The sequence below is a fragment of the Coenobita brevimanus genome, chromosome 40, assembly GCF_032717465.1.
Source record: "Coenobita brevimanus isolate Jiangsu-jjx chromosome 40, ASM3271746v2, whole genome shotgun sequence".
In the NCBI taxonomy this organism is placed as follows: domain Eukaryota; kingdom Metazoa; phylum Arthropoda; class Malacostraca; order Decapoda; family Coenobitidae; genus Coenobita; species Coenobita brevimanus.
In genome coordinates, this window is record NC_136993.1 from 12,738,901 (window position 1) to 12,765,922 (window position 27,022).

General features: G+C 40.9%; 1 protein-coding gene across 1 annotated transcript in view; it reads left to right on the forward strand.

Annotated features, from left to right (window-relative positions):
* The window catches only part of LOC145396958 (putative glutamate receptor), a 289,079-nt gene extending 265,608 nt beyond the window's left edge, over positions 1-23,471 (forward strand). The window contains exons 9-10 of the mRNA XM_080270191.1: positions 21,042-21,185; positions 23,271-23,471. Coding sequence (XP_080126317.1) covers positions 21,042-21,185; positions 23,271-23,471 — 345 coding nt within the window. The remainder of the gene's footprint in view (positions 1-21,041; positions 21,186-23,270) is intronic.
* The last annotated feature ends 3,551 nt before the right edge of the window (positions 23,472-27,022 follow it).

The following is a 27,022-nucleotide window of genomic DNA, read 5'->3' on the forward strand; positions in this document are numbered from 1 at the left end:
AGCATTTAGCAGCTACTGACATCGATTTGTGACAAACAATGCTTTTCTAAATTTTAATGCATGGGAAAAGTCAGCTCCAAACCTAAAACGTAGTTATTTGAATTTTTGTTAGCCTACTTTCTTTTAATTATCGATGTTTTTAGATGATTATGTAGTCAGTCATACGTGGTATCTTAAGTTTCCTTTTGTTGCGACAAACACGTTTTGCCTTTTTTTTTTTTTTTTTTTTTTTTGTAGAGCATTTACTGTTTACCGTCACTAAATCTAGATGACAGTGTGAAAATGTTACGGTAATGTTACCTTACGAGGATTATTGAAAGTGTAATACTGCATTTAACAATTTCTACATGATATTTCACGTTAATTTCTTTCACAAGGAACCATGATTTTACATAATCTTTTGCATAAAAAATGGGCAACATACTCAGAACCCGGCAACAACAAACGGAAAATTTGGCGAATTTAATACCGGTAGTTGCTATGATGTGCCAAATCTGCTAAGAAGCGAGATTTGGTAAGGGGTTAGGGTAAGCCGAGATTTTTCTTGACGTTTCCTGAAGTTTACTGTAGGCCGTTCCGGCACGAGTTAGTTCGCCAGTTTGCCTGCTGTTTGTGAGCGTAGTTATTTCGTAAGTTGTTACATTAATTTTTGCAAGCTAAAATACTTTGCAGTTCTTTATAATGTTTTATTTAAGTGTAAGTGCTTGTTAAGTTATGTAATTTAAGTTCGTATGGTAAATGATATAGAGTGTTATGTAATGTAAGAAAACTTCTGGCATGTTTTGATATCTCCGAGCTGGCAACGTTGTTCTTGTTGAATGGAGACGTTTCTCGAATAATGCAAGTTTATATAAGGATGGGATAGAGACTATTTTGTTCAGAAGTTCAGTTGGTGTTCCGTTGAGTGAAGTTGAGTCGGGTTTGTTTTGTGAAGTGTTCCTGGCAAGCATTAAGTGTAATTACTGTGTCAGTGAAGCATTATTTTCGATACTTGTGAAAACTGTGAGTGTTGTCAAGCATTAAGTGTAATAACTGTGAAGTGTTGTTAAACATTATGTAATTGCAATCAGTAAAGTGTGTAGACTCCAGTGCTTGTTAAACATTAAGTGTAAGAGCAAGCAGCATATAATATTGTATGGAATATAGTGAACTTTATAGCCAGTGTTTATTTTCGCTCGAACTCGATATCTTAGGGACTATATACCTTAAGGCTGACCATAGGAAGAACAACTCACTGGGCGCAACGTCCTTTCTGTACTGAACTGAGTTTGTTGGCAAAAAAGGAAAATTTTTTTTGCCTTAGCCGCACTAATGGTAACATCCACATTATTAACTCCAATATTTGATCTAAGATATTCTAATTTATATAGAAAATATATCAATAAGTGCTCGTATTGTTTTGAAAAACAAATATTGAATACCATGTCTTCATATAAATAAATTATGCTAGTTGAGATTTCGACATTGATTTAAATCAATGTAGTGAATTATTTTCATCTTATTGGCGCAAGTGGCCACGTAATCTTAATCTTTATCATTCGTCGTTTTCTGTTTACATTTTTTACCCATCTCCTTATCCCGGAAGGGCTCGGGGACGGATACCGTTGCTTCACTCTGTTTGTCACTCAGTATGTCTGTGTGTAAATAACTTTACGTGAAAAGTACTGGGTGTGATTTTGACTAACCTTCTCATTTCGCCTGATTAAATTTTCGACCAAAATGGGCCAAGGCCCAGACTGAAGGCCTCTAAAATGTACAATGTAAATATCAGCTTCTTCGCCATAACTTCTTTAAATTTCGTCATACCGACATAAAACCAAAACCTGAATGTGCATCTTTCTAAAGCTGCATCACATAACATGCATCATTACATCGGGGGTCATCCGGTTAGTGGTACGGGGTCAATGTCAGTTGTGGGTCAGGCCTAAAAATTTCTCAGATGGGCATAAAATCATAATTTTCAAATCTTTTCTACTCCAAATTTGATATGTGACATCCTTGACTAGGATATCCTGTTGTGTTTATACGTGAGCACTAAAATGACCAAGCACGGTGACTGGCTTGCTGGTCAAGCCTTGGCACCGCTTCTTGTTTATGTAGATTTTCAATGGATGCCAGAGTTGCTATGATGCAGAAGTATAAATTTATTTGAATACATTAACTATGGAGTTACCATCAATCCTCGCTGATTTAAGCACTCTAGAAACCTCAGTGTATATGCTGTGTTTCAGGAAAGTGCTGGGGAACGATTCTACGAGGCCTATCTGCTAAGATGAAGCATCATCTCGACAACAATGCATTCCCTACGGGTATGCAAGATAGGCCCCAGTTTCTTCCAAGGCCATGAACAGAGTGAGGGAAAACAGATAGGTTGGATGGCAGCGATGTTTTCCAACAGCAGAACTTATGTAAGATGAGACATCATATGAGGCTTCACTTGAAACAGCAAGGAAGATAAAGGCCCATTCATGATCGTTGAAACTATAGCAAGCCATGTAAGCCGTAAAGATAGTCAAAAGAGTTTTTGGAAAGTCAAGTGGACATAAGATTCCAGCATTTCCTTGTCAAACAACACAGTGAAACGGAGAATTAGTGATAAGTCTGCATTTATATCATACGGGAGCAAGGATAGCAGGAAATTTAATTGTCTCCAACTGGTCTGTTAGCAAAGAAACAGTTGGATGTATAGCATGTGAGTTCTTGTGCACAGCTACTCGTACTTATTAGGTATGGTATTCATGCATGACATCAAAGATGAATATTTGTTCAGTATACAGAGCTTGAAATTACCACAAAAAGCTTTAAATGTGTTGGAAAAGTTTACCTCTTTCTTCACAGCTAACGGAATAGCCTGGGAAAATTGTTGTGACTTTACTCGATGGGGCTCCGGCAATGCTGGGATCAAAAGTAGGGCTACTAAAACCACTCGTCAGCTAGAACCTGCTCCTAATGCAAAAGTGGTTCACGGTATGGCCTATCGTTTTGTACTGTAGTAAAAACACCCTCCCTGATGCCCTTTTGCAAGATCCTTGGAGGCAGACTCTGTGAAAAGGCTACTTTGAACTCTCCCCTTTGCAGTAATCTATGTGAAGACATGGATTCAGAGCATGTATCCCCTTACTTCAAAGTGCGATCTTGTCCAAGGGCAATGTTGTGAACAGAGTATTTGAGCTTCTCAGAAAAACTTAAACTTTTCCTGGAAATTAAAGGGAAGGGATGACCTATTAAGTCTCTTCAGCCAGGCGTTGTGGGAGTCACGTCTTGCATACCTGGCTTGACATTTTTGAGCAGGTAAACAGGCTGAGTTCCTCAAGCTACAAGGCATGGAAAAAATGTATTTTACCTCATTGACTACATGAGTGCATTCCTTACTAAACTCCAGAATTGGCAAAGGGAGAGTGAATACAGAAAATGTTGCCAAATACGTTTGAGAATCTTTCAACTGTTCTTGACGAGACTGAAGAGGATCACCTACTTGACCCATCACTCAAAAGCGAAATAATTTAGCACTTTCGGAAATCCTTGGAAAAGCTAGGCTCAAAAGATACTTCTCCCATAAATAAAAGAGGAAGGAGGAAAATTATGAGGAATCCTTTCTTCTGAAACTCTTGATATATTGCTGCTATTCTTGATGATGTTCAGGTCGAATTCGATGATTGATATATTGCTGCTATTCTTGATGATGTTCAGGTCGAATTCGATGACGACAAGAATTTTTCTTTTATTAGTAACAGGAACAGAGGAAGGAAAACAAATCGAATAAAAAAATAATCCATACAACAGATTACTGGTGTCCTCTGTTCATAAAATATCTTTCGTAACAGTTAGACTTGAACAGTTTGGAGGGAAATAACTCTGGGGAAGCGAGTTCCAGAGAGATGCAGTTTGGGGAATGAAAGAATTTTCTGATAGGCAGAAGTTCTGCAATATTGAGTAGCTGAGTGAGCATTCCAGTCATGAGCACTACCAGATGCCTGTGTAGCACGAGGGAAGGCATGAAGAGGTGGCACCATGGATGGCACCTTCGTCTGAGCATTTGCCAAAAAATATCTGGGCTAAATAATGCAAGGGAGGCAACATTCCTTCTTACTTGTAGGGGAGGTAGTTTATTTGTAATGGCAGGGTTGTTAATAATTCTAACAGCTTTTGTTCTGGAGAATTTTGTCTAATTGTTTTAATGCAACCTCTCCACATCCATTCCACAAAAGGGTGAGCAATATTCAAGCTGACAGCGCAAATGACTCTTATAAATTATAGCTAACTGCTCATCAGCGAAGAAGGCTTACGGGACTCCTGTACAATAATCCAAGTTTCTTTGAGGCAGTTTTAGCAAGTGATCTAACATGAGAGGTCCAGCTGAGGCACCATTGTTAAGTGAGGACGCCAAGAATTTCAATACTTTTTGGAGATGGGAAATATTGGTGGCACTGAAGGTAATGTACGAATCTGGCAATATGTACTCCATTAAACTAAATTGTATAATTACTTAGTTCTACTAGCATTAAATGAGACAAGGTTGGGTTCTTGTCCCCATTCACTGATCGTAGATAGGTCTTGATTTATGGAGATGGCTGTGTTGAGTTGGAGAGGCAGAGATATTAGACTTTGTAAATGGATGTCTGAGTGTGAAATGAACTATGTAGTGTTGAGTCATCTGCATATGAATGAAAGGGGATTGTGGGTAACAGATAAGAGATCATTAATATGAAACCAGGAATAGGGTATGGTGCCATAGCTGATCCCTGTGGCCAAGTGCCGATGTTAATTGAGGGAAATTAAAATATACATCATCTACTTTTACTCTTATTTTCCCCTAAAAATCAAGCAGAGATTTGAGGGAAATCAAAGGAACAAAAGATATTAGTCCATAGCAAAGGGGAGTTTGGACAGCAAGGAACGGTGCCATACCCCCTGTCGAAAAGAATGATTCTGCTACCAGAGGCCTTAATGGTAGTCCTATTAAATTCACAGGATCCTCAACAAGCTGAGCACTGCAAACCGTTTTGAGATGCACATATGCTCCTCATCCCTGAGTTTCTCAAGATTTGAACCTTTTTTGGTGGCATCTTTGAGAATATCTTAGTTTTAACTTATAGCCTTAGAGTAGCAACAACAAGTCTGTGATCAGTAGCAAAGAATTCTGCATGCTTGAAAATGTTGCAGTTCTGAAGGATCCTCCAGTGAGTACTAATGATAATGTGATCAATCTCCTTAGCAACCCCTCTGGTATTGGGATACCAAGCCCAGCAGTGAAGATTTGGCCACTGGAACCAGGATCCAGCAATTCTTAACTTACAGGATTTTGAAAAATCCAGAAGGTAAGAACAATTGGAGTTCCTGGATACAGGGTCATGGGGACCTACACAATCCCTGTGCCCCCCCTGTCATTGCCAGTAACCGCATTAAAGTTGCCCAAGAGCAGGAGTGTATCCCACGAGGGGTACTGATCCACAGCAGAGTCAAATTTGGTGTGGAATAGCTTTTTCTCTGGAAGATCACTTATCTCAGTTGGAGCGTACACTTCAATAAGAAAGATGAAGTCCAAGGAGTGCTTCATTCTCAGAAGCATTATGCACTGCTCAACCAGAGTAACCCTGTCGACACAAGAGACAAAGTGAGCTGTAATTGCCACAACGGCACCCCTAAGATGGGTAACATTTTCACAACCAGACCAGTAGTATGTGTAACCATTGCTTCTTATCTCACCATGCCCGAGTCACCACACTTCAGAGAGTGCAGCTATATTGACTCCCCTCGACCCAACTCTCATGAAATAAATGCAGTCGATCATCCTTTCTGCAAAAGACTTTGGGAATTCAACTGACACCCTCAGTGTTTTCCGAAGGCTAAACCCACGCTTGGAGCCTAGGTCTCGTCCATCCTTTGCACAAACTCCATGCAAATCAAAAGGAGGGTCTGGGCTAGAGGGTTTCCCCCCACCATCATTCGGTCACTGGGGCCCCATAGGCTTTACCAAGCAACTATCATGATGGGCACCAGCATGACAGGGCCTATAATGTCCTGTCAGGCCAGTGCCCAAGGGAGGACCCCCTGGCATAACTCGGTCAAGGCCAGGCAACATGCACTGACCCCTATCCCTCTTCCTCTTATTTCATGCTCAGTTGTATTTTACAGGAAGGGGATGCAAATCCCACCCCAACAACCCAAGTCAGGAGAGAGCTCACCACTGGCCTATGGAAAGGTGCAAGTTGAATCCCTATGGCTATCCAGGTTGCAGCCTCAGAGTTTTCTTTGTCCTAGGTGAATAAATTGCAAACTAAGTGCTAACTGAACTCCACCTACCCTACCAGATGGCCGTTGCCAAAGATTACTCATCCGCCCTTTGACAGGTCATGTTTTTCATCCTGCAGGATGTCTAATATATATCAGTGACAACAAATTCTTAGAATAATAACAGAAATGGATTTATCACTCCTTAAAACCCATAAAAGGTGTGCCTTCCGCATTATGGAGGTTATTCTCTCGGACCTGAAGCATACATTCCTTTCTCATATCCTTTGACTAATACAAGAAAGTCGTGGTTTAATCACGTTTGTTCTAATGCTGTCTGCAACAAGGAGAGGACCTATAAAAGGTACCAGAGCCAACCCACCTCTGAATCACATCTTGTTTATTTGTTTCTGCTTGGAAACGTGCTAAGTCTGTTCTTCACACTACTAAAAAAAATAATTTCATCTGTACTAAGTGCGCTCAACTCTCCAACTCGAATTCCTTCTCAGCAATTCTTCTGGCACCTTTTGCCAAAAACATTTCTAACAATTTTGCCTCATCATCCTTCCTCCTTTTTTCTATTCTCAATGGCTCTGTAGCTATTTCTTCTACTGATAAAGCAGATCTCTTCACTCAGCCTTTTTTTCTCCAATTCCTGATCTTAGATGATTCCAGTGCTGTTCCTCCATCACTTCCCCCTCTCAGGCTTTCCTCATGGGTGACATTAAAATTCTCTTTCAGATGGTGGCTATTTCTGCCACTGGCCTCAATACACGGACAGCGGGTATAGTGGGCCTGATGGAGTCCTCCTGTTGTCCTCAAGAACTGTGCTTCAATGCTTACATCCTGCCTAGGTAAACTATTTCGCCTTTGTCTGGGTCAACTCTGTACTTTTCCTTCTTGCTGGAAGGTTGCTCTCATTCAGCCAGTCCCAAAGAAGGGTGACCGTTCCCAACCCTCTAACTATCGTCCAATTGCTTTAACATCCTGTGTTTCAAAAGTTTTCAAATCAGTTCTTAATAGGAAAATTTTCAAGCATCTTTCCTATCACAACCTTCTTTCTGATCGTCAGTATGGGTTCCGTCAGGGACGCTCCACTGGAGATCTTCTCACCTACCTTTCAGACTCCTGGTCATACTCATTCTGGGACTTTATCGAAAGCTTTGCCATTGCACTTGACATCTCAAAGGCTTTCGATCGAGTCTGGCCTAAATCTTTAATTTCCAAACTGCCCTCTTACGGTTTCTATCCTTCTATCTGTGCCTTCATCAGTAGCTTCCTTTCTGGTTGTTCTATTGCTACTGTTGGATTGTAGATGGCCATCGTTCTCCTCCTAGGTCCATCAACAGTGGTGTTCCTCAGATTTTCTGTCCTTCTCACCAGCTGTCTTCCTATTATTCATCAATGACCTTCTAAGCTGTACATCTAACCCTATCCACTCATACGCTGATGATTCCATCCTCCACCTTTCCATTCGAATCTCAACGTCCAATCTCAGCAATGATTTCAATAGAACAAGGGGATGAGACAATGGCACACCTCCATGTCTGACTTGGCTCGCATCTTTGACTAGGGTAAAAAATAATCTTGTTGTTTTAATGTATCAAAAACTCAGTTTTTACACCTATCAATTCTCGGATTTTCAGAATCTTTCCACAGGAGTATCTTCTAAGGTTTAATAATATTCCAGCTCAATCTTGCATCATCCTTGAATATGCTTGGGGTTTCATTTACTCTCAGGACTTGATCTTGGAAAAATCACATTAGCATCTCTTGTAAAATTCGTATCCAATTGATTGGGTGTGCTAAAGCTGACTCTGTACCTTCTTTACCCCCTGCACAGTTGTTGACTTTATACACGAGTTTTATTCGCCCGTTTAGAGTACAACTTTCATGTGTGGGGAGGCTCACCACATACAGCTCTTCTCAATAAGGTGGAGCAAAAGGCTTTTCATCTCATCAACTCTCCTCCTTTTACTGGGTCCCTTTAACCTCTGCCTCTTTGCAGCATTGTTGCATCTTTATCTTTTTCTATCGCTACTTCAATGGTCACTCTTCCTCTGAACTGTCTGCTTGCATCCCTCCACCTGTATGACGGGTGCGTCTAGCAACAAACTCTCATCCCTTTTCTGTCCAACTCTCTAATGCAAGAGTTAACTGTTATTTCCAGTCCTTCATTTATGCAACAGGTCAACTCTGGAACTGTCTCCCTCTGTATTTCCTACTTCCTATGATCTCCAGTCTTTCAAACGCAGTGTGTCCAGGCATCTCGAAATGAACGGATCTTGAATTTGACTCTCTTTTGTATTTTTTTTTTTTCTTGGAAGGAACGGTTTGCGGGCTCCTGGCCTTTAGTTCCTTCTTTCTTGCATTAAAAAAATAAATAGATAACCAATTGTGAATTTAATCACTAAGCTAGATACACGCTCCGTGCCGATGGTGGCTTTGTTGAATTTCTCCTTCCACACGGTTAGCTTACGCAGAATATTTAGAATGCTTGTTGGTTTTGACTCAGGAAGCATCTATGTAGCTTTCCTGAAAAAATCAGCTTTCTTTTATTTTATCCTAGGTGTATCTTTAACGTTCCATTGCTAATATGTAAAATCTATTAGAAAGTAACTCGTCATACGAATCTTTTCTCAAGAGCTAACGGGATATAACACCACGATTGTAGGGAAGAAACTGTGGTTACAAACGGTTGACGATATCGGTACATTTGAGGAAGGTAGTAGAGTAATCTTCAGTATTATGTTCTCTCAAGTGATATTTTAGTATTTTAATTGCCATTGTGAAATAATATGCCGCCTATGTCAATTAGGTTGAATGAACCTTGACCAACACGAGTGAGGTTTCAGGAATATAACGTAAGTCATATAATTTCAATGGTTTGTGTTGTTACCTCGAATAATGTAAAACACGAATGGTAAACTATCTTTTTTCTTTATAAAAACAACATTTTCCCAGCCCATTATGAGAAGCAAAAGTATTCATGGGTCTACTGTGTATCAGCTTGAGTCTTTGTGATGGAGAGATGACCAAACAACGACACACCATCCAGTAAGGGTGGAAAGGGGAGTAACCCCTCCACTTAGACTGTATCAGGTTCTTCATTGCGAAATTGTTCCTTACAGACGACTTTTTATTATTTTTTTTAGTGTGTATTTGGGATGATAATATGATTTGCCATTAACCAGCCTGCCCATTAATTGCCCTAGTGCTCATTTGTTTACTCTCAGGTTGCTCTATTATCTCGTGGTGTAGTGTTCTGAGTACAGGTCGTTATCAAGAAGATATGATTGAACTAATGTCCTCTCATTGCACTTCAGTTCTCTCCATCTATGGTACCACAGACTACATCGACTTCACCATTCAGCATCCAGTTATTGTTGCCTCGAAGTGCCTTCATTCAGAGACCAGACTCGACTTCTTCTCTTATGACGCAAAGTATCCGATCGTGTAAGTCGGGATGGTTAATGGACAAAGAACATCTAGTTTTATTGGTACTTACTTTTTTCATTGTTATGACAGAAGTGGCCTTCCTAGACCGTGTTGTAGAGAACGGGTTGTTCAGTTTTTTATCCCGACCTACGAAATCGCACTTTATCCTTTTCTTGTAGCGGTGCTGGAGTAGGCAAGGCACCGCTTTTGCCAGTAATTTGTAAATATTGTTACAGAGACAAGTGCAAAGATTCTGTTTTTCGTACTCTGCATTTTAACAAATTAATGTTCACAGCGTTTTTGTTAATGATCCCCAGAAAACCTCAAGAAATGGAAGCTTGCGTAGAACTTCGTCTTCTCAGTTTACAAAGACGGCCTTACGCCCGATTCCGGCCTCAAAATTCCTGGCATATCCTCAGAATTTACGTATTAGCAGTTGATATATCACTGGCGTAGAGACAGGAGCCCACTGTTCACGCTACACCTGTTCTCTGCCCACACTACAGCTCTGCTTCGCTTTCAGTTCCACATTGCAGAAGCCATCTACCTACACTATAGAAACACTTTGCTGACACTGCAGGGCTCTATCTTGTACATAAGTGTACCATGACAGTGATGGCAGAACTCTGTCAGCACCTCGGGACATGGATGTGCACATGTTGCCTATTGACTTTTACTGATCTTTTCCTACACCTTTCAGAGTTGATGTCTTTATGAAGGAGGGTAATCTCACGAAGTTACATTAATCAATCTTGGCTTTGAATTCTGTTTTGAAAGAGGAAATTAAATGAAACTATGCAGCAGGCTGGGTAGGACCTAGTGTACCTTGCGAACATAGAAATTTCATAAGGTTAATTAATACACATATACAGTAAAGCATAACATCCTGTTAATTTTTCATCATAATGACTATAAATATAGAGTTCATCAGTAGTCACTGCACTATCAAACATTTCTCATAATTTGAGTAAAGTCGTCGTCGTCTTTGTGTCAGTCTTTGGTGCTGTGTTGTTCCTCATGAGCAAGACACAACTCGGCGAGAAACGCCAGGACAGCAGGAGAGGCGTGGCTATAAGGGCCAAGGATGTAGAAGATCCCCTGCATGTGGCTCCACATTTAGGGTGCAAAACTCGGAACAACTCAGTCTCGCTGTCTGTTTTTTCCTCCTTGTTGGTCTCTTTCTGTTTTCATCCGGTTCTCCTTGCCAAAATAATTGATGATTAATTATGTCACCTTTGTTTGTTTGTGGTAAGATTAATATGATGTCAGTCCCATTTGTTAATGTGGGTACTAACTTATCTTCATGAAGTAGTTTTTCAGCCTATAGTTCTCTGTTCTCTAATCTATCCTTGGTTTCCATGCCAACATCCACTTTATTTCATTTTGACCAATATACTTTCCACTTTCCTGTCAGTTACCTCTCTCTTTTGCCCCTCCTTTTTTTTGCAAGAAAGAAGGAACTAAAGGCCAGGAGTCCGCAAGATTGTTCCCTCCAAGAATAACAAAAACAACAGAGAGCCAAATTCACTCAGCTACATCTTATATTAAAACCGTCAAATAATACCAGTCTTTTCACACACACACACACACACACACACACACACACACACACACACACAGCCACACACACGCGCGCACAGACACACACACACACATACACACCACAACAATAATTCTGTGCTTTCACTTCCCACTCAACAATTGATGTTTTACCTTCACTATATTTTATCATATCTCAGTGCACACAAACTGCCCTATATTTCTTTAATGTCCACATATCAGAGGATATTAAAGGACTGTTCATGATACTCGATCAGACGTAATGTACAATCATAAAGTGAGAATAATTGTTGGTAAAAAGTCTTTATTTAGATCTTACTTTCAAGTAAAATGTATCTCCACTCTGATTTTATACCATTTACCAAACACAGAATAATTAGTGATTTAAAACAAATAAATAGTGAAAATCCCAAAAAAGTAAAAGATCACTTGACAATTGCAAATGATAATTTATAATAATAATAATAATAATAATAATAATAATAATAATAATGACTAATATAAAAAATCATAATAATCATTCCAGATAAATTATTTCCAGTATTTCCTCATTTCATCAACGTACTGACATACGGAACTTGTCAACATCAGTAATATTCAAAAGAGGACAGAGGTATTGCTGTTAAACTTCTGCGACTATCAGTCCTACTCTTTCTGTTACTGTTTTTAATATGATGACTTTTCTATTTCTTTTTGATTCTTCTTGCCACCAAACGCATTCATTAACCTTAGAGATATGGATCTGTAGTAATGAAGAGATTCTATCTATCTATCTATCTATAGCCCGACGCCCTAATCCCAGAGAGGGTGGCCGCAGACAAAACACTCTCCCCAAGTCGCTCTGTCACCAAACAATTCACTCATTTTGACTACCCTCCCCCCAATCTCGCCACCCCCCTCCCTCATATACCTCTCAATCTCCAGTCCCTCCACCTCATCCTCGGTTTACCTTCTCCCTCTCCCTTCCTCACATCACGTAACGTAGTTGCAGAAACAATGTTACACCTTTACATCCTTTTCCATTGCACGTCGTGTGTGTGTGTGTGTGTGTGTGTGTGTGTGTGTGTGTGTGTGTGTGTGTGTGAATAGCACCTACATTCTAATGTTCATCTTCTACTACACGTCAGGATTCAAAACGGAGTTGTGATTTTACAGCAAGTTAAAGTAATTGTGCATAGTAATAACAAAATAAAACCGTCGTTGAAGTGAAGCTGGTAAGGTTTCACTGAGCGTGATGACCCTGTAACAGTGTATTTAAATTGAACTGTACTACTCTTAAGTATTTTGCTCTTTAAACTGTCTTTTCTATACCTTACAATGCTGTTTTTAAATAACATGATCAGATACAAACACCAACATTATTTTAATCCACAATCACGTTACTGAAACTATACTTTGGGAAAAATTTACGTCATATTCACTTCGAAGAGAACATTTTTGTCGGTGTTGCCAGTATAAACTCATTCACGTGTTAATATTCTGAAATGACAGTCTATTGATACTCTGATACCTCTTTACGAAAAGGTCAAAGGGTCTGTACTTAACTGTGTCCCCACCCCATCCCACACACATACAATACTTACTGCTCAGCACTGCTTACCATCAATGACGTCGTCCAGGATAAGAGCCACTATCGTAGTGGGGGAACGAACTGAACATATGTACAAGTTATTTACTTCTCACATTGACTTACCTATTTCTGACACTATTTTAGCTGGTTCGAAGGACGCCTGTACAATCTTACCCGTGTAGCAATCCATACTGATTCCTTAAACCACTGTGATGCCAAACCACTTTCAACGATCTTGTAGGTAACTAAATCAATCCTTGGCTTCAGTGGCGTATTACTCTGTAGACCAACCCCTACACTGAAGGGCAAGGTACACTCCTGGAATACAAATAAATATAATAAACCCATTTAAATGATATTAGCAGCACTCTACTGTATGTATGTTCAAATATATATTTTTTTCGTGTGTGTTACGAGTCCTTAGTCTAACAACTGCAGTGAAGCCTTGAGCTAACCTTTATAAACTAACAACAAAAATCAGCCTTTAGCTGCTGTGTGTTCTGCTTCATCTAAACATGAACACCCTGATCAGCAGATATTCGGCTTATACACACTGACTTTCAAAGAACTTACTCACAGAAGGATTTTCATATAGAAGTGCGGATGATGAAGTACGAAAGTGTGCTGTGTCACACATGCATTGTGAGAGGAAAGAATGGACATTTTGAGAATTAACTCAAGTGTTGGTGCTGAAGTACAGAAGTCTGACAACCAAAAGGTTAATCTATTGTCTCTGAACAGGGCAAAATCTAAAAGATTTTGGCAATATGAAGATTTCAGAGGGTGATGGTATGAAACAGTTTTATGTCGACAATTATGTGAAATACCTTGATATAGTGGAGTATATTTTCTATGCATTATATCTAGAGTAGTGAAAATGGTTGGTTAGTGGTTTTTGTGGTGTGGGAAGTGCAGTACGCAAGATACAAATGGGAATGATACTGTCTCGGGGTAAATCACTGGAACTATGGCTTCCTCATTATGCCCAAGTTCAAGAGTAACTATTTTGTTTCTAGGTGGGTGATTTGATTATATATCATGTTCTTTTTATCGTGTGGTATTTGCTTCTTTTACATATGTTCGTGTCTCACTGTAGGAACTAAAAGCAGAGGAGGGGGTCCCTCTCAGCCCAAACTGAGTGTCATTTGGAGGTTTGAGTTTGGTGAATGCTGATGGTAGAGAGTGGAATCTGAATCAGCTGCTGTCTGCGGATGATACTGCACTGGTGGCTGATTCGGAGGAGAAATTGAGACAGTTGGCAGAGGAGTTTAGAAGGGTGTGTGAAAGGGAAGAAATTGGAGAGTTAATGAGAATAAGACTAAAGTGATGAAGTGTAATGAGGTTGGTAGATAGTAGGAGGATGGTGAGTTGCTTGAGGTAGAGTGTTTTAAGTATTTAGGGTCACATGTTCCTGTGGTTGGAAGAATAGATGCAGAAGTGAAGTTTAGAATGAATGCAAGTAGGAATGGTGCTAGGAATAATGAAATAAAAAGTGCTTATATATCGTTAAACTTGGAAATGAATGTTAAGAGAAGGCTGTATGAGGGTGTAGTGTGTATATATATATATATAGATATATGTATATAGAGATATAGATATACATATATATATGGATATATATATATATTTTTTTTAATGCGAGGAAGAAGGAACCAAAGGCCATGAGCCCGCAGTAACAGTTCCCTCCAAGAGAAAAACAAAACACAATAGAGAGCCAAATTCAAGATCCAATCATTTTGAGATGCCTGGACACACTGCGTTTGAAAGACTGGAGATCATAGGCAGCAGGAAATACAGATAGAGGGAGACAGTTCCAGAGCTGACCTGTTGCATAAATGAAAGACTGGGAGTAACGGTTAACTCTTGCATTAGAGAGTTGGACAGAAAAGGGATGAGAGTTTGCTGCCAGACGGGTGCTACACGCCCGTCGTAGAGGTGGAGGAATGCAAGCAGACAGTTCAGAGGAGCAGTGACCATTAAAGTAGCGATAGAAAAGAGATAAAGATGCAACAGTGCGGTGAAGAGACAGAGGTTAAAGGGAGTCAGCAGCAGGAGGAGCTAATGAGACGAAAAGCCTTTTGACTCCACCCCTATTGAGAAGAGCCATGTAAGCCTCCCCACACATGAGAGTTGCACTCCACACAGGGGCGGATAAACACCTCTGTATAGAGTCAACAATTGTGCAGGGGTAAAGAAAGAGTAATACACCCAATCTCTTGGAAGCAGATTTTACAAGAGATGTAATATGGTTTTTCCAAGATAAGTCCCGAGTAAATGAAACCCCAAGCATGTTCAAGGATGATGTAGGATTAAACTGAATATTATTAAACATTAATGGGTATACCTGTGGAAGATTTTGTCGGGTTGATAGGTGTAAGAACTGAGTCTTAGATGCATTAAAGACAACCATATTATTTTTACCCCAGTCAGCTTATACGAGCCAAGTCAGACATTAGGTGTGCCATAGCCTCATCCCTTGTTTCTTGGAAGTAACTGTTGAGATGGGCGTTGCGGGAACCAAATGGAAAGGTGAAGGGTGGAGTCATCAGCGTATGAGTGGATAGGGGTTAGGATGTACAGCGAAGATTCATTGACGAATAAAAGGAAGAGAGTTGGTGATAGGACAGAGCCCTGAGGAACACCACTGTTGATAGATCTAGGGAGAAGAACGATGGCCGTCTACAACAGCGGCTATAGAACGACCAGAAAGGAAGCTAGCGGCGAAGGATAGAAACTCGTAGGAGGGCAGTTTGGAAATTAAAGATTTATGCCAGACTCGATCGAAAGCCTTTGAGATGTCAAGTGCAATGGCAAAGCTTTCGCCAAAGTCCCGAAAGGAGGGGATGACCAGGAGTCTGAAAGGTAGAGAAGATCGCCAGTGGAGCGTCCCTGACGGAACCCATACTGACGATCGGAAAGAAGGTTGTGATAGGAAAGATGCCTAAAAATTTTCTTATTAAGAATTGACTCGAAAACTTTTGAAATACAGGACGTTAAAGTAATTGGACGATAGTTGGAGGGTTGGGAGTGGTCACCCTTCTTGGGACTGGCTGAATGAGAGCAAACTTCCAGCAAGAAGGAAAGGTACAAGTTGACAGACAAAGGCGAAAGAGCTTGCCTAGGCAGGGTGTAAGCACAGAAGCACAGTTCTTGAGAACTACAGTGGAGGGGACCACCATCAGGCCCATATTCCTTGTTAGCATTGAGGCCAGTGACGGCAGAAAATACATCAACTGAAGAAATTTTAAATGTCAGCCATGAGGAAGTCAGAGGAAGTGATGGAGGAACAGCACCGGAATCGTCTAAGGTGGAATTGAGGGAGAAAGTCTGTGCGAAGAGATTCGCTTTATCAGTAGAAGAAATAGCTACAGAACCATCAGAGTAGAAAAGAGGAGTGGGAAGGATGATGAGGTAAAGTTGTTGTAAAGATTTTTGGCAAGGTGCCAGAAGGAGCGGGAAGAATTGAGTTGGAGAGTTGAGAGCATTTAGTATGGATGAAATTATTTTTAGTAGAGCGAAGAACAGACTTAGCACGACTCCGGCCAGAAACGTAAAGATGATGTGATTCAGGGGTGAGTTGGCTCCGGTACTCTTTGTAGGCCTTCTCCTTTGTTATGATTAGCATTAGAACAAGCGTGATTAAAGTCCGGGCTTTCTTGGTGTTAGTCAAAGGATATGAGAAAGGAATGTATAGCTTCCATGCCCTCGGGAGAGAATAACCTCCGTAATGCGCAAGGCACACTCAGATGGCTCACGGCCATGGAAGCACAATCACTCAAGGGAAAATCAAGCCTGAGAGGGCCTCCCAGCTCATGCCGCATGCCATCGCTTTCACTGGAGGGTCCGTGTCAGTACTCGGAGTAGACAGGGCCAGGTAATACAGCCAGATATGAGGAGCTGAAACAATATGGGTGTCGTGTAATGGAGATGAGGGTTAGTCTGAGAGCGTGGAGGGCAGTGGCATATGGAGTTCAGTGCTAGGGGCAAGCATGAACCTGTTGGCTCGCAAGCTGGCTCGGTTATAGCGGTCAGCCGGGCATGTGGCAGAAGAGATGGCTTTTGTTCACCAGAGCCAATGAATAGATGGATCAGGTGAGAGCGTTGGATGCGACCGAAGAGCTGGGCAGAGTATTGACCATGAATGAATAGCGAAAAAGCTCTGCATTTGGTCTGATCAGCATAAATGCGGAAGAATATTTCCTCAGAGTTAAGTCACCATTTATTCATTCACAGTTTATCGCCAAGCATTCCTATCATGCGCAGCCATTCTTCCTTGCTCTTCAGGCATCCCTCGCGCATCCAACGCTCTCTTCACACTGTCCATCCATCCTATTCGTGGTCTTCTTTTCGGCCTTACACCTCTCACATCCGATCCATTTCTCTTTTTCACCATTCGCTCTTCATCCATTCTCTCCACATGCCCAAACCATCGCAACACTCTGCTTAGCTCGATCAGCCATCTCCCGCATAACTCCAGTTCTCCTTTGCACTTCACTTCTCACTTGATCCATATGCACCACTCCACACATATTCCTCAGACACCTCATCTCCATTACATTCAAACTTTTCCTCCCTGCGACACCCATATTCCATGTTTCAGCCCCATATCACAACCTTATTACCTTAACCTGTCCTATCACTCCGGTACGGCCTGTGGACCCTCCAGGGAAACGTCGTCTGTGGCATTTTGGAGCCGCGAACTGGGAGGCCCTCAGGCAGTACTTCTTTGATTTTCCCTTGAATGATTATTGCTTCCATGGCCGTGAGCCATCTGAGTGTGCCTTGCGCATTACGGAGGTTATTCTCTCGGGCATGGAAGCATACATTCCTTTCTCATATCCTTTGACTAACGCAAGAAAGCCTTGGTTTAATCACGCTTGTTCTAATGCTGTCCGCAACAAGGAGAAGGCCTACAAAAGGTACCGGAGCCAACTCACCCCTGAATCACATCATCTTTACGTTTCTGGCCGGAATCGTGCTAAGTCTGTTCTTCGCTCTACTAAAAATAATTTCATCCATACTAAATGCTCTCAACTCTCCAACTCGAATTCTTCCCGCTCCTTCTGGCACCTTGCCAAAAATCTTTCTAACAACTTTACCTCATCATCCTTCCCTCCTCTTTTCTACTCTGATGGTTCTGTAGCTATTTCTTCTACTGATAAAGCAGATCTCTTCACAGAACTTTCTCCTCCAATTCCACCTTAGACGATTCCGGTGCTGTTCCTCCATCACTTCTCCCCTCTGACTTCCTCATGGCTGACATTAAAATTTCTTCAGTTGATGTATTTTCTGCCGTCACTGGCCTCAGTACTAACAAGGCATATGGGCCTGATGGTGGTCCCTCCTGTAGTTCTCAAGAACTGTGCTTCTGTGCTTACACCCTGCCTAGGCAAACTCTTTCGCCTTTGTCTGTCAACTTGTACCTTTCCTTCTTGCTGGAAGTTTGCTCTCATTCAGCCAGTCCCAAAGAAGGGTGACCACTCCCAACCCTCCAACTATCGTCCAATTGCTTTAACGTCCTGTATTTCAAAAGTTTTCGAGTCAATTCTTAATAGAAAAATTTTAAGGCATCTTTCCTATCACAACCTTCTTTCCGATCGTCAGTATGGGTTCCGTCAGGGACGCTCCACTGGCGATCTTCTCACCTACCTTTCAGACTCCTGGTCATCCTCCTTTCGGGACTTTGGCGAAAGCTTTGCCATTGCACTTGACATCTCAAAGGCTTTCGATCGAGTCTGGCATAAATCTTTAATTTCCAAACTGCCCTCCTACGGTTTCTATCCTTCTATCTGTGCCTTCATCGCTAGCTTCCTTTCTGGTCGTTCTATAGCCGCTGTTGTAGACGGCCATCGTTCTTCTCCTAGATCTATCAACAGTGGTGTTCCTCAGGGCTCTGTCCTATCACCAACTCTCTTCCTTTTATTCATCAATGATCTTCTAAGCTGTACATCTAACCCTATCCACTCATACGCTGATGACTCCACCCTTCACCTTTCCATTCGGTTCCCGCAACGCCCATCTCAACAGTTACTTCAAGAAACAAGGGATGAGGCTATGGCACACCTAATGTCTGACTTGGCTCGTATCGCTGACTGGGGTAAAAATAATATGGTTGTCTTTAATGCATCTAAGACTCAGTTCTTACACCTATCAACCCGACAAAATCTTCCACAGGTATACCCATTAATGTTTAATAATATTCAGCTTAATCCTACATCATCCTTGAACATGCTTGGGGTTTCATTTACTCGGGACTTATCTTGGAAAGACCATATTACATCTCTTGTAAAATCTGCTTCCAAGAGATTGGGTGTGCTAAGCCGACTCCGCTCTTTCTTTACCCCTGCACAATTGTTGACTCTATACAGGTGTTTTATCCGCCCCTGTGTGGAGTACAACTCTCATGTGTGGGGAGGCTTCCCACATACAGCTCTTCTCAATAGGGTGGAGTCAAAGGCTTTTCGTCTCATTAACTCTCCTCCTCTTACTGACTCCCTTTAACCTCTGTCTCTTCACCGCACTGTTGCATCTTTATCTCTTTTCTATCGCTACTTTAATGGTCACTGCTCCTCTGAACTGTCTGCTTTCATTCCTCCACCTCTACGACGGGCGCGTAGCACCCGTCTGGCAGCAAACTCTCATCCCTTTTCTGTCCAACTCTCTAATGCAAGAGTTAACCGTTACTCCCAGTCTTTCATTTATGCAACAGGTCAGCTCTGGAACTGTCTCCCTCTATCTGTATTTCCTGCTGCCTATGATCTCCAGTCTTTCAAACGCAGTGTGTCCAGGCATCTCAAAATGATCGGATCTTGAATTTGGCTCTCTATTGTATTTTGTTTTTCTCTTGGAGGGAACTGTTACTGCGGGCCATGGCCTTTGGTTCCTTCTTCCTCGCATTAAAAAAAATATATATATATATACATACATATATAAATATATATATACATATATATATATATATATATATATAACGCACTCGGTACCACTACACCCTCATACAGCCTTCTCTTAACATTCATTCCAAGTTTAACGATATATAAGCACTTTTTAGTTCATTATTCCTAGCACCATTCCTACTTCATTCATTCTAAACTTCACTTCTGCATCTATTCTTCCAACCACAGGAACATGTGACCCTAAATACTTAAAACACTCTACCTACTCAAGCAACTCACCATCCTCCTACTATCTACCAACCTCGTACACTTCATCACTTTAGTCTTATTCTCATTAACTCTCAATTTCTTCCTTTCACACACCCTTCTAAACTCCTCTGCCAACTGTCTCAATTTCTCCTCCGAATCAGCCACCAGTGCAGTATCATCCGCAGACAGCAGCTGATTCAGATTCCACTCTCTACCATCAGCATTCACCAAACTCAAACCTCCAAATGACGCTCGGATTTACGGGCTGAGAGGACTAGGGACCCCCTCCTCTGCTTTTAGTTCCTACAGTGAGACACGAACATATGTAAAAGAAGCAAATACCACACGATAAAAAGAACAGGATATATAATCAAATCACCTTCCCTAGAAACAAAATAGTTACTCTTGAACTTGGGCATAATGAGAGGCTCATAGTTCAGTGATTTAGCCCGGGACAGTATCATTCCCATTTGTATCTTGCGTACTGCACTTCCCACACCACAAAAACCACTAACCAACCATTTTCACTACTCTAGATATAATGCATAGAAAATATACTCCATTATATACCAAGGTATTTCACATAATTGTCGACACAAAACTGTTTCATACCATCACCCTCTGAAATCTTCATATTGCCAAAATCTTTTTAAATTTGCCCTGTCCAGAGACAGTAGATTAACCTTTTGGTTGTCAGACTTCTGTACTTCAGCACCAACACTTGAGTTAATTCTCAAAATGTCCATTCTTTCCTCTCTGAAATGCTGTGTCCTTTACCACAGCACGCTTTCGTACTTCGTCATCCGCACTTCCATATGAAAATCCTTCTGGATAATCTCATGAGTAAAGTTCTTTGAAAGTCAGTGTGTATAAGCCGAATATCTGCTGATCAGGGTGTTCATTTTTAGATGAAGCAGAGCACTCAGCAGCTAAATGCTGATTTCTGTTCTTGGTTTATAAAGGTTAGCTCAAGGCTTCACTGCAGTTGTTAGACTAAGGACTCGTAACACACGAAAAAAATATATATTTGAACATACATACAGTAGAGTGCTGCTAATGTCATTTAAATGGGTTTATTATATTTATTTGTATTCCAGGAGTGTACCTTGCCCTTCAGTGTAGGGGTTGGTCTGCAGAGTAATACGCCACTGAAGCCAAGGATTGATTTGGTAACCTACAAGATCGTTGAAAGTGGTTTGGTATCACAGTGGTTTAAGGAATCAGTATGGATTGCTACACGGGTAAGATTGTACAGGCGTCCTTCGAACCAGCTAAAATAGTGTCAGAAATAGGTAAGTCAATGTGAGAAGTAAATAACTTATTACATATGTTCAGTTCGTTCCCCCACTACGATAGTGGCTCTTATCCTGGACGACGTCGTGTCGGTAAGCAGTGCTGAGCAGTAAGTATTGTATGTGTGTGGGATGGGGTGAGGACACAGTTAAGTACAGACCCTTTGACCTTTTCGTAAAGAGGTATCAGAGTATCAATAGATTGTCATTTCAGAATATTAACACGTGAATGAGTTTATACTGGCAACACCGACAAAAATGTTCTCTTCGAAGTGAATATGACGTAAATTTTTCCCAAAGTATAGTTTCAGTAACGTGATTGTGGATGAAAATAATGTTGGTGTTTGTATCTGATCATGTTATTTAAAAACAGCATTGTAAGGTATACAAAAGACAGTTTAAAGAGCAAGATACTTAAGAGTACTTCCCTCAATAGTACAGTTCAATTTAGATGCACTGTTACAGGGTCATCACGCTCAGTGAAACCTTACCAGCTTCACTTCAACGACGTTTTTATTTTGTTATTACTATACCCCGATTACTTTAACTTGCTCTAAAATTACAATATCTCCGTTTTGAATCCTGACGTGTAGTAGAAGATGAACATTAGAATATGGTGCTATTCACACACACACACACACACACACACACACACACACACACACACACACACACACACACGACGTGCAATGGAAAGGATGTAAAGGTGTAACATTGTTTCTGCAACTACGTTACGTGATGTGAGGGAGGGAGAGGGAGAGGTAAACCGAGGATGAGGTGGAGGGATGGAGTTGAGAGGTATATGAGGGAGGGGGGGGTGAGTTGGGGGGAGGGTAGTCAAATGGTGGGTGACAGAGCGACTTGGAGGCGTTTTGTCTGCGGCCACCCTCTCCGGGATTAGGGCGTCGGGCTATAGATAGATAGATAGATAGAATCTCTTCATTACTACAGATCCGCTCTAAGGTTAATGAATGCGTTTGGTGGCAAGAAGAACCAAAAAGAAATAGAAAAGTCATCATATTAAAAACAGTAACAGAGAAGGTAGGACTGATAGTCGCAGAGACAGCAATACCTCTGTCCTCTTTTGAATATTACTGATGTTGACAAGTTCCGTATGTCAGTACGGTGATGAAATGAAATACTGATGTATCCGAAATTATTTATCTGGAATGATTATTATGATTTTTTATATTAGTCATTATTATTATTATTATTATTATTATTATTATTATTATTATAAATTATCATTTGCAATTGTCAGTGATCTTTCTTTTTTGGGATTTCATATTTATTTGTTTTAAATCACTAATTATTCTGTGTTTGGTAAATGGTATAAAATCAGAGTGGAGATACATTTTACTTAGTAAGATCAAAATAAAGACTTACCAACAATTATTCTCACTTTATGATTATTCATTACGTCTGATCAGTACATGAACAGTCCTTTAATATCCTCTGATATGTGGACATTAAAGAAATATAGGGCAGTTTGTGTGCACTGAGATATGATAAAATATAGTGAAGGTAAAACATCAATTGTTGAGTGGGAAGTGAAGCACAGAATTATTGTGTGTGTGTGTGTGTGTGTGTGTGTGTGTGTGCGCGCGTGTGTGTGTGTGTGTGTGTGTGTGTGTGTGTGTGTGTGTGTGTGTGTGTGTGTGAAAAGACTGGTATTATTTGACGGTTTCAACTACCAAGATGCAGCTTTGAATTTGGCTCTCTGTTGTTTTTGTTATTCTTGGAGGGAACAATCTTGCGGACTCCTGGCCTTTAGTTCCTTCTTTCTTGCAAAAAAAAGGGGGGGAGGGGCAAAAGAGAGAGGTAACTGACAGGAAGTGGAAAGTATATTGGTCAAATGAAATAAAGTGGATGTTGGCATGAAACCAAGGATAGATTAGAGAACAGAGAACTAAGGCTGAAAAACTACCTCATGAAGATAAGTTAGTACCCACATTAACAAATGGGACTGACATCATATTAATCTTACCACAAACAAACAAAGGTGACATAATTAATCATCAATTATTTTGGCAGGAGAACCGGATGAAGCAGAAAGAGACCAACAAGGAGGAAAAAACAGACAGCGAGACTGAGGTGTTCCGAGTTTTGCCCCTAAATGTGGAGCACATGCAGGGGGTCTTCTACATCCTTGGCCTTAGCCACCTCTCTGCTGTCCTGGCGTTTCTCGCCGAGTTGTGTCTTGCTCGCAGGGAACAACACAGCACCAAAGACTGACACAAAGACGACGACGACTTTACTCAAATTATGAGAAATGTTTGATAGTGCAGTGACTACTGATGAACTCTATATTTATAGTCATTATGATGAAAAATTAACAGGATGTTATGCTTTACTGTATATGTGTATTAATAAACCTTAAGAAAATTCTATGTTCGCAAGGTACACTAGATCCTACCCAGCCCGCTGCATAGTTTCATTTAATTTCCACTTTCAAAACAGAATTCAAAGCCAAGAATGATTAATGTAACTTCGTGAGATTACCCTCCTTCATAAAGACATCAACTCTGAAAGGTGTAGGAAAAGACGGTAAGTCAATAGGCAACATGTGCACATCCATGTCCCGAGGTGTGACAGAGTTCTGCCATCACTGTCATGGTACTGTACAAGATAGAGCCCTGCAGTGTCAGCAAAGTGTTTCTATAGTGTAGGTACAGTAGATGGCTTCTGCAATGTGGGCAGAGAGCTGTAGTGTGGGCAGAGAACAGGTGTAGCGTGAACAGTGGGCTCCTGTCTCTACGCCAGTGATATATCAACTGCTAATAAGTAAATTCTGAGGATGTGCCAGGAATATTGAGGCCGGAATCGGGCGTAAAGCCGTCTTTGTAAACTGAGAAGACGAAGTTCTACCCAAGCTTCCATTTCTTGAGGTTTTCTGGGGATCATTAACAAAAACGCTGTGAACATTAATTTGTTAAAATGCAGAGTACGAAAAACAGAATCTTTGCACTTGTCTCTGTAACAATACTTACAAATTACTGGTAAAAGCGGTGCCTTGCCTACTCCAGCACCGCTACAAGAAAAGGATGAAGTTCTGACGAGTTGTGCGATTTCGTAGGTCGGGATAAAAAACTGAACAACCCGTTCTCTACGACAAGGTCTAGGAAGGCCACTTCTGTCATAACAATGAAAAAAATAAGCACCATTAAAACTAGATGTTCTTTGTCCATTCACCATCCCGACTTACACGATCGGATACTTTGCGTCATAAGCGAAGAAGTCGAGTCTGGTCTCTGAATGAAGGCACTTCGAGGCAACAATAACTGGATGCTGAATGGTGAAGTCGATGTAGTCTGTGGTACCATAGATGGAGAGAACTGAAGTGCAATGAGAGGACATTAGTTCAATCACTCCGTCATAACGACCTGTACTCAGAACACTACACTACGAGACAATAGAGCAACCTGAGAGTAAACAAATGAGCACTAGGGCAATTAATGGGCAGGCTGGGTAATGGCAAATCATATTATCATCCCAAATACACACATAAAATTAAAAAAAAAAAAAATCGTCTGTAAGGTACAATTTCGGAATGAAGAACCTGATACAGTCTAGGTGGAGGGGTTACTCCCCTTTCCGCCCTTACTGGATGGTGTGTCGTTGTTTGGTCATCCCTTCATCACAAAGACTCAAGCTGATACACCGTAGACCCATGAATACTTTTGCTTCTGATAATGGGCTGGGAAAATATTGTTTTTATAAAGAAAAAAGATAGTTTACCATTCGTGTTTTACATTATTCGAGGTAACAACACAAACCATGAAATTATATGACTTACGTTATATTCCTGAAACCTCACTCATGTTGGTCAAGGTTCATTCAACCTAATTGACATAGGCGGCATATTATTTCACAATGGTAATAAAAATACAAAAATATCACTTGAGATAATATAATACTGAAGATTACTCTGCTACCTTCCTCAAATGTACCGATATCGTCAACCGTTTGTAACCACAGTTTCTTCCCGACAATCGTGGTGTTATATCCCGTTAGCTCTTGAGAAAAGATTCGTATGACGAGTTACTTTCTAATAGATTTTACATATTAGCAATGGAACGTTAAAGATACACCTAGGATAAAATTCTTGAAAGCTGATTTTTTCAGGAAAGCTACATAGATGCCTCCTAAGTCAAAACCAACAAGCATTCTAAATATTCTGCGTAAGCTAACCGTGTGGAAGGAGAAATTCAACAAAGCCACCATCGGCACGGAGCGTGTATCTAGCTTATTGACTAAAATTCACAATTGGTTATCTATTTTTTTTTTTTTTATACAAGAAAGAACGAACTAAAGGCCAGGAACCCGCAAACCGTTCCTTCCAAGAAAAAAACAAAAACAATACAAAAGAGAGCCAAATTCAAGATCCGTTCATTTCGAGATTCCTGGACACACTGCGTTTGAAAGACTGGAGATCATAGGAAGTAGGAAATTCAGACAGAGGGAGACAGTTCCAGAGTTGACCAGTTGCATAAATGAAGGACTGGAAATAACAGTTAACTCTTGCATTAGAGAGTTGGACAGAAAAGGGATGAGAGTTTGTTGCTAGACACACCCGTCGTACAGGTGCAGTGATGCAAGCAGACAGTTCAGAGGAAGAGTGACCATTGAAGTAGCGATAGAAAAAAGATAAAGATGCAACAATGCAGCAAAAAGGCAGAGGTTAAAGGGACCCAGTAAAAGGAGGAGAGTTGATGAGATGAAAAGCCTTTTGCTCCACCTTATTGAGAAGAGCTGTATGTGGTGAGCCTCCCCACACATGAAAGTTGTACTCTAAACGGGCGAATAAAACTCGTGTATAAAGTCAACAACTGTGCAGTAGTAAAGAAGGTACGGAGTCAGCTTAGCACACCCAATCAATTGGATGCAGATTTTACAAGAGATGCAATGTGATTTTTCCAAGATAAGTCCTGAGTAAATGAAACCCCAAGCATATTCAAGGATGATGCAAGATTGAGCTGAATATTATTAAACCTTAGAAGATATTCCTGTGGAAGATTCTCTCGAGTTGATAGGTGTAAAAACTGAGTTTTTGATACATTAAAACAACAAGATTATTTTTACCCTAGTCAAAGATACGAGCCAAGTCAGACATTAGGTGTGCCATTGTCTCATCCCTTGTTTGTTGAAATCAATGCTGAGATGGACGTTGCGGGGACCGAATGGAAAGGTGGAGGATGGAATCATCAGCGTACGGGTGGATAGGGTTAGATGTACAGCTTAGAAGGTCATTGATGAATAATAGGAAGACAGCTGGTGAGAGGACAGAAATCTGAGGAACACCACTGTTGGTGGACCTAGGAGAAGAACGATGGCCATCTACAGTACAACAGTAGCAACAGAACAACCAGAAAGGAAGCTACTGATGAAGGCACAGATAGAAGGATAGAAACCGTAAGAGGGCAGTTTGGAAAATAAAGATTTAGGCCAGACTCGATCAAAAGCTTTTGAGATGTCAAGTGCAATGCCAAAGCTTTCGATAAAGTCCCAAAATGAGTATGGCCAGGAGTCTGAAAGGTAGGTGAGAAGATCTGCAGTGGAGCGTCCCTGACGGAACCCATACTGACGATCAGAGAGAAGGTTGTGATAGGAAAGATGCTTTAAAATTTTTCTATTAAGAATTGATTTGAAAACTTTTGAAACACAGGATGTTAAAGCAATTGGACGATAGTTAGAGGGTTGGGAATATTCACTCTTCCTTGGGACTGGCTGAATGAGAGCAAACATCCAGCAAGAAGGAAAAGTACAAGTTGACAGACAAAGGCGAA